At 47.0% G+C, this 8,617-nt stretch overlaps 1 protein-coding gene and 1 pseudogene across 3 annotated transcripts; one reads left to right on the forward strand and one right to left on the reverse strand.

The window, feature by feature from the left end:
* Positions 1-127: 127 nt before the first annotated feature.
* LOC109487999 lies at positions 128-2,211 on the forward strand (annotated as a pseudogene).
* Positions 2,212-3,276: 1,065 nt separating this feature from the next.
* Positions 3,277-8,072, reverse strand: LOC109487997 (neuroligin-4, X-linked-like). Of its 3 annotated transcripts, XM_019792140.1 has the most exons (10): positions 7,898-8,072; positions 7,434-7,527; positions 7,214-7,305; positions 6,384-6,508; positions 6,069-6,137; positions 5,618-5,774; positions 5,124-5,302; positions 4,687-4,816; positions 4,173-4,311; positions 3,277-3,874 (listed from the first exon to the last, which is right to left on the reverse strand). In XM_019792140.1, the coding sequence occupies exons 1-10, from the start codon at positions 7,908-7,910 to the stop codon at positions 3,655-3,657; spliced, it is 1,218 nt and encodes a 405-aa protein (XP_019647699.1). In that variant the 5' UTR covers positions 7,911-8,072; the 3' UTR covers positions 3,277-3,654. The 3 variants fall into 3 exon arrangements, with proteins under 3 accessions (XP_019647699.1, XP_019647698.1, XP_019647700.1); XM_019792139.1 differs by lacking the exon at positions 7,214-7,305 and having other exon boundaries at positions 7,342-7,527; positions 7,898-8,071; XM_019792141.1 differs by lacking the exons at positions 7,214-7,305; positions 7,434-7,527; positions 7,898-8,072 and adding an exon at positions 6,960-7,074.
* Between the last annotated feature and the right edge of the window lie 545 nt (positions 8,073-8,617).

The following is an 8,617-nucleotide window of genomic DNA, read 5'->3' on the forward strand; positions in this document are numbered from 1 at the left end:
CACTTGGGGTAAGGTTGATATGCACTCGGGATGAACATTAGTTTTGTTGTGTAAATCGCGAAATTCTGAATGAAGCCCATCGCAAGAACCAATGAATAAATTTGCTGTGGTCAAAACGTCCTTTCGACAGACGTCCTGTCAGAACGCGAGGAGACCACTTCACAAAGACACCAGCAGTGAAGATGGAAGCTCGGTATCTTTTCGCCTACGTTGTAGCGCTTGCTACAGTCTGTACGATCTGTACGGGTTACACCAAGTCCAAGGACGATTTTCTAAACCAAACAGACCAGCGCGGCTGCAACAGGTGCTGCCGGGGCTTCCCTGGAGCGGCCGGACAGCCAGGCATCCACGGGCGGGACGGCGTCCCCGGCCGCCCAGGGGTGGTGGGGAAGATCGGTAAACCCCGGGAAGCGGGGAGACCGCGGGTTCTCTGGCAAGCCGGGCCCTGCGGGACCGGAGGGACTGCGCGGACCACCGGGTCTGCCCGGGGGGAAGGGCGAGCGCGGCCCGCCCGGATCCCTAATGCAGCCGCAGAAGATAGGGTTTTCGGCAGCGCGGATGTCGGACTTGGGAGACGCCAACAAACCCGTGGTCCTCACCTACGAACACGTCTTCGTCAACCAGGGCGGATTCTTCAACAACAACACTGGCCAGGTGAGGCTTCTTGTAGTGATAACAACAGATATGAGACATTATAGCCTAGATTATAGACATATAATGTCTCATCATCCGTTGTTATCGCCGACCAGCGACAAGAGAGCTCTAGAGCCGGAGGATGGTACTCAGGCTATAAAGAGACAGGGGGCTTTTAAATTGATTTCACTGGTCAGGGAGGGGTGTGTTATTGGTCAGGGAGGGGTGTGTTCTTCAACATCGACAAAATTATATGGTCTTTGTATGTTCCTAAGATATGAAGCGCTTCCTAAGATGAAGCGGTTAGACTTGCTGTATAACTAATATGCATGCTTTGTACGTATAGGACAATAATCTGAAAAGCACATTCTAGTCCCATATTGCGTAGTCTTTTGTAAGATAGTATAACACTCATAGCATAGTATGTACCATTTGCATCAACTTGCAGAGGGTGTGTATCAGTATTAAGTTGTGTCAAGTGTGTCCAGAAACTTTCTTCCATAGCTTGTCTGTTGATACCGGTAAACTGACTCAGAGATTCTATAGAAAATGTAAAACTGAATACTGTCTGGAACAATACCTAGAACACTGTGACTTCGAGCAGCGCTCCGCTATTAGTAAAATTAGAATTAGTGCCCACCCCCTGGAAATTGAAAAAGGGCGATATATGAAACTACCTGTGTCGGAGAGAATTTGTAAATATTGCTCCTCAAATGCAGTGGAAGACGAAATTCATTTCATCTCTAACTGTCCATTTTATGACGACATCAGAAAACAATTATTTAGCACCGTGTCCAAAATGCTCCCTTACTTCCCCACCGTTCCCTACCACAAAAAAACATTTTTACTACTAAAATCAAAGAACCCACATATTATAGAAGAAGTGGGTAAATTCGTCTTCCACTGCCTAAAAAGAAGAAGTCAAACCCAGTAAATCTAGTACCATGCATGTTGTAGATTATAGTATAAGGCTAGACGTAGATATAGTCCCACATACCACTGTATTTTCTTTCTTATGTTGTTTGTAACTGCAATTAGCCCTCGGGCATGTATTTGCAATAAACTTTCTCTTAACGTTGTTGTGAGCAGTAGATGACGTACGTTGTACCTTGTATTGTACAGTAAAGTTTATAATGTGTCTCCACCACCCCACAGTTCCTGTGCGCCGTCTCGGGCACGTATTTCTTCACGTTCCACATCTACAAGCGGTCGGGGCAGTACGAGACGTTCGTCCGCCTGGTGCACAACTTCCTGCCGGTGGTGGCGGTGCACGAGGGCGACAACGACGATCGCTACGACGGCGTCAGCAACAGCGTCCTCTTGCGGCTGCAGCGGGGTGACAGGGTGTGGCTGGAGATGCCGGCCGGATTCTTCCTCTACAGCAACGCGTTGGACAAACTCACCAGCTTCTCAGGCTTCCTGGTATTCGCTGATTAGAGAGCTACACATATGTACGTGCATATAGGCCCCATTCCCACTAGGATAAAATTGTACGGATCGAGCCGAATTGATTCGCATTGCCAAATCCGGCTTCGAGCCGCTTCGAGCCGGATCGAAGCCTGATCAAAGCGAATCAATGTCGATCGGGACAATTTTTATCCCAGTAAAAGCGGAATGGGGCCACAGTTATAGACAATTCAAATTACTGTATAAAATACAGGGATTATGTTTGGAGTGACATCCTCTTCGTTGAAGATGAGTGATGGATGTCATTCGGAACATCCTGAAGCAATCTTCGTATTTTATCCAGTAGTAGAGTTTGAATTGTACATGTATATGGGTATTGTTTTCTTGGATGTCTAACCTTCATCAACGTACGTACATATAGTGATAATATATTAAAAACTATCGACGCAAACAATTGACTACTCAATGTTCAAGAATACCATTACGTGATGATGGACATCTTAACTGTAAATTTATCATACTAGTATTTATTCTTATTCTAGTTATGCCGTGACTGTACAAGATTTGGGTACCATAGGTCAATAATGTCAATGTGTTTGTATAGGAAATAGATTTTGCTGATCAGAATGGGCTGGAAGGAGAAAAATGTGACGACTACGAAATACGCAATTATAGCACTGTACAAACCTTACGGCCTTAGTCCCACACGGGGAGTCGGACACTGCTTATCCGTGTTGTTAATTGTTGAAGCAGCATAAGATAAAACAACCCTACTGTATACGTATGTAATAAAGCTAAATGTTAATTATAACCGTTCTTTTCTTCCATTTGTATTCACTGATAAGGCGTCCATTCTATCAATCTCTAAACAGTTATTCTGTTTCCTAGTGTATGTGCTTTATGTGGACGTTTTCTTCACATACCACCGAATCACCAGAAATGATAATGACATTGGCCTTTGGGCTAATGTGTATAATTGAAGGTAGCCGCATTCTGTATCCAGAGTAGGCATAAGTACATTGCATATTGTTTATGGGACACAACCAACAGTGCACCCACCCGTCATTTTACTCCATGGTAATCCTTGTTTGCTTTTTACTGAAATTTCAATCGCATACACAGGATGTGTTTTTTTTCTAGAGTATGTGACAATGTGGTCTGGCATACAGTAACATGCAATCATCTATAGATGTGAACACTACAAGACTCTTGGAATGAAGACAGATACGCTTTGCATTGAGATCCACGGACCACTTTAATAGGCATTTTGCTCTTTCTCTGTTGCAATAACAAAACCAAGCAGCTATTACTTAGCAGGAAGGAATGGGTATCAGCAATTTACTCGGAGTATTTCGTCTCTAATTACCACAAATGAGAGTTAAAAGATAGTACAGGGAACATCAGAACACTTTCACTTCCTCCTCATTCCTATATCAATGTACAAATATTTATCACAAATCATAATAGAACATCTGTCAGCTCGTGGCCAACATACAAGTTTCTGTGATATGTCATGAAAACGTTACAACTAATCTTTCAAGATGTCTGACATGGGGGAACATGTAGAGTTTGGATGTTCCCCTGGTCTGACATTCGGTATCTTAGGAAAGCCTCTTAAGGAGCACCGCCGAAGGGGTTGATGTGGTCCCTCTCTCCTTCCTCTGCGGCGTCGTACAGCAACTTGGGGACGTAGAAGGTCCAGAGGGCCGTCTTCTTCGCCTTAAAGAAGTTGTCGGTGTCGGTTTTCTTGACGCTGCGGATCTCCAGGTACTCCTGGTTGTCTCCCTGGTACTGCGGCCACTTCACCTCGGCAGCCTGGTCAGGGGTCGGCTCCCTGGGGGGGTACAAAGGGTACAGGTAAATTAAGGTACTCTCCAAGCAGAGGTTTGGGTTTGGCTTATTTTTGGCGTGTTTTTAGGCTTTTTTATTTGGGTTTCTTTTCTGCACTATAATTTTTTAGCCCCCCCCCCCAAAAAAAAAACATTTGGATGACTGGTCTCTGTATAGATGACTGAAAGTCTGGCAATTCAACCTTTGCAAAAACTTGAGTGTGTCCTCACCACGTCTTGTGATTACATGTTGGAATATATAAAAAGAAATAATAATGATAATAATAATGTGTCATTGCTCACCCGGTGCGCGCGAAGCTGGACACGAAGTGGACCATCATGTCGTGCACGCCCTCGTCGGTCTCGTCGAACTCATACCTGTCCTCGGCGTCTATCAGCTTCGGCCCGAACAAGAACACCTGGTCGTCCGCTTTGTGCGCTCCTAGGGGCAGAATCATCCAGGGTTAACGGTTGGCAGATTTAAATAATCTAAAAACAGTATTGAGAGGTTACTCCACACACCCACGTGGGTCGTCTGAGTTTTGGTTCTGGTCTAGATAGGGTCGATTACCCACCCATCCATGTAGGCCTTGGTTTAATTTATATTTCTGACCCATCTATATGTGTCTTGGGCCTACTAATGTCTGACTACTCCCCCTTGCATGAGGGCCTTGGATCGTAAGCTATAACTAACCCACCCATATCCGTCCACATGGGGTTTGGGTCATGATATCTGACCCATGTGGGTCTGACTTGTGTTGTCACCGGACCATGTGGGTCTGACTTGTCATCCATCCATGTGGGTGTGACTACTCACCCATCCACCTGGGCAGGGGGTTGTTCTCGGAGACGTGGTGGAACTCGTACATCCAGACGTGGCCACCGGCAGCGGCATGGGCGGCAGCCTGGTACACCATGCCTGAGTTGATGTAGTAGTCCGCAGTACCCTGTAAAAATGTAAAACACACGGCGTTTTACGAGCTTTCTTCTTAATTCTTCTTTCAATTTGAGGCAGCCGCCTTCAACTAGCTGAAGATTCTGCTGCCTTTTTGTGGCTAGTACGAGATGGGGCACTACGTGTTCGTCCGGGTGATTTGTAGTGAATCACCAACTTCCAGACAGTATTAGTTTGTACCATCGCACACCGGGACATGACCGGCCTACTCATGGCGTCCTACTCTTGGCGTCTAGCTTTCTCGGCGTCCATTGAAGTGAATGAGCCACAAGAAGAGTCTTAATTAACAGACTCCTTACCCTGATGATGTTATCCCTGATGGCTGCGGGGTCGTGCAATCTGTCGAAGTCCGTGTACTCGAAGTTGATGAGGTCGCTGATGGACGAGCGGGGCCCCTCGGGGTAGCGCGCGGCAAACTCCTTCCGGAAGGTCTCGGCCATGTCCGAACTCAAGCCGAACTCGATACCCTTGACGTCCTCTGCAAGAGGAGAGAGTCTTGGTTTAAAACAATTTTGCCATTGTGAATATGCATTTGTAGATATCAACCATGGCATTGGTTCAAGCAATATCTTGAATAAACTCTCCAAGCAGAGGTTCGGACGACGTTTTTTTTCTAAAGCCTTTCAAGTGTGCTTGACCACATTTGAAATTATACTGAAGCAGCGACACTTAGATACACTGCGAATGAGAAATGGCCATTGATGCCCAAAAGAAGGTGACAGACGGTCACCCAAACGTCGGGTTGAAAAAAAACTGTTGTTGAATAAAGAAGCTGCTTCTACAGAGTGCTTACTGAGTGAACTGGAAGACCATTTGTCCGTGGTGCCCACCATGATGGGAACCTTGATGAACTGGTTACTCTCCAGCATCTTCCTGGGAGAGGCGGCGATGACTCCGCCTGGACCGTCAATGGTGGGGGAGAAGGCGCCCAGAGCCATCATGGGGGGACCCTGGGGGATGAGATGGACTCTTAAACACCAACATGTATCACAAAACACACCTGTTCATACATTGTATCATAAAGAAGCCAGAACAAGCCTAGTTCCCCCAGAATCAAAATGGGTGGAGGACGGTCATCTGCATATGGCAGATGCTCCACACAGGGCTAAGGGCTTCGGTAACTAAGCAAGTCCGCTTTTGTTGTGATCTGTACTTCACCCAGTGTGTATTACCGGAATGTATGGTAAGCAATTTGTAATATGTGATGGTACATTGGCTTAGACATGCCCGAACCCGAGTCTTACCGTAACTTTCGTGGCCACCAGCTCATCTGCAGTCTTCTCCCGGAGACAGCTGACGATGTCCTTGGTGGACTGTGGACAGAACAATAAGAACAGTGAATAGCTGGCTATGGAACCTTCACTTGACTCAAGCTAGGTATCATCATGCTCTAAACCAATTTCTGGTAACTCTGGTTTTAGATCAACAAGACAGGGCGGGAATGACGAATTTCCTGTCAGGATGAGCATTCAAGAATTCAGCCCAAGTTTGAAATGGGAAAATATGTCACGCACAATGCACAATTATATATGAATGTAGGAGTTGTTCGGAACGCCCACCTCTGTAGAGCAGCCGAGCTTCTCAGCCAGCTCAGTGGCGATGTCCACAGCCTTGTAGGGGGGCAGCAGAACGGCGCTGGGAGACATCATGTTACCACTGCTCATGATGGCACCGTGGAACAGACCTGTACACGACAACAGCACGCGTCTACACTTCATCTATTCATCTGTGTATTCACTGCTAGCATAGGCGTGGTGGACAAGACCGATCATCTCCAAGCAGATCCCTTCAGTGGCAAGACAGTATCCATTGGCCAGGGGAGTGTCTAGTAGCTACTGTATTGAAGGCTAAAAGGACACTCCTTTGGCCAATGTATATTGTCATGCTACTGACTGAAGGAATCTGTTTAGAGATATAAAGACCTGTTCCCCAGGCTCAAAAACAGAAAGTCTTTTATGATGGTCATCTGCTTGAGGTCGGTTCCGTGCTGTACGTTTCCTTCAACGGAAGTTTTGTTGCTTATCTTCGCTGTAAGGAGTGGTGAGGTGCAGGGAGACCAGGTTAATGTCTCCTGCATGCGCTCGGGATCGACTCCAAGCCTGTACAGTTTGTTTTGGGGAAGTTTTGTTTCTTACCTTCGCTGTAAGGGGAGATGAGATGCAGGGAGACCAGGTTGGCAGCCGCCGCTGTGCCCATGATCGTCAACTGTTTGGGGTCGCCTCCGAACCTGGATATTTTCTATTACAGAAGTTTTGTTGCTTACCCTCGCTGTATTGAGATGAGGTGCAGAGAGACCAGGTTGGCGGCCGCCGCTGTGCCCATGATCGTCACGTGTTTGGGGTCGCCTCCGAACCTATATATTTTCTACTAGGGAAGTTTTGTTTCTTACCTTCACTGTAAGGGGAGATGAGATGCAGAGAGACCAGGTTGGCGGCCGCCGCTGTGCCCATGATCGTCACGTGTTTGGGGTCGCCTCCGAACCTATATATTTTCTACTAGGGAAGTTTTGTTGCTTACCTTCGCTGTAAGGAGAGATGAGGTGCAGGGAGACCAGGTTGGCGGCCGCCGCTGTGCCCATGATCGTCACGTGTTTGGGGTCGCCTCCGAACCTCTTGATGTTGTCCTGGATCCACTTCAGAGCCTCGATCTGGTCCAGCAGGCCGTAGTTGCCGAGAGCCTCGTCATCGTCCGTGCTCAGGAACCCTGGAGAAGAGTTGGAGAGTTCTCAGTTCGGCCCTTCCTATCTGTGACTATTCTTCAACGTTTGTCTTACAAACGGACTGGTTTTGTGTTGTTAGAAACATTTTCAAGTGTCAGTACAGCCCAAAATGTATTAGCCTCCACCAGGCTCCTTTCTAAGCTGAAAAGTCAAAAGTGGTCTAAAAAGGGCCAGGGGAGTTAGCCGACCATAGTGCAGACAAACTGGTCCTTCTTTCTATGGCCGGCTAACTCCCCTGGCAAATTATATAGCTCTTTTTAGGCCGATGTCGACTATTTTACATTCAGCCTGCAAATGAGACGAGCAGTATTTGTAACGCCTGCGGAAGGACGCTGCTGATATGAAGGTGCTTACCGAAGACTCCCATTCTGTAGTTGACCGTGACCACCACCACCTCCTCCTCGGCCAGGCCGGTGCCGTCGAACGCCCGGACCGTCCCCCAGTCGTACGCGCCGCCCGGGAACACCACGACCACCGGGTGCCGATGGCCTTTCTCGGGGTCCTGTCACATCAAACAGGTCCGTTCAATTAGTCAGTAAATCTATTCATTGATTTTGTCACTCACTCAAGACTTCGATGTCCTTACTGAAGTGTTTTAGATGTCTTCCTTAGAGCTTTCTGCGATACTGGCGCTAGGATGTATTGTTGCCAAGCAAATTGTTTTCTGAAGTCAAAAACCTTCAAGAAGCAGAGCAAGGCAAAGAAAGTCTTGCGTTGTGTCGTGTTATGTGAACGTTTTGTTTCGTCTTCACAAGAATACACATTGCATCAACTAAGGTTCAATTTCAAATATGTTGTAAGGTACGCCAATAAGCACAAATAGATGAAACAAACTTTGGATTGTGCTGGGTCACCATTTGAGTACACTTTTAACTATGTTAAAAATCATTTGGTCATCTGAACAGGAGAAAACTGGAGAGTTATATGATTGGCAGGTGGTGCCGGTGTTCTGGAGGTGTTGACACTTTTGTAACCTTGTTCTTATCGCCGCGCCGTCAATCAGAGCCCGGGGTAGAAAACGACCTTTGATCAGGGGCATGCGCGGAGCAGTTTGGTCTCAACGTCAACAATCGG

Source organism: Branchiostoma belcheri, unplaced genomic scaffold (assembly GCF_001625305.1).
Source record: "Branchiostoma belcheri isolate BF01 breed outbred unplaced genomic scaffold, Haploidv18h27 scaffold904, whole genome shotgun sequence".
NCBI lineage: Eukaryota > Metazoa > Chordata > Leptocardii > Amphioxiformes > Branchiostomatidae > Branchiostoma > Branchiostoma belcheri.

Coding starts and splice junctions, on each gene's coding strand:
- LOC109487997 (XM_019792140.1), bottom strand. Junction 4,312..4,686: donor CCCCCTGCCCAGGTGGATGG/GTGAGTAGTCAC, acceptor TTCTGCCCCTAG/GAGCGCACAAAGCGGACGAC. Junction 3,875..4,172: donor TCCAGCTTCGCGCGCACCGG/GTGAGCAATGAC, acceptor GTACCCCCCCAG/GGAGCCGACCCCTGACCAGG.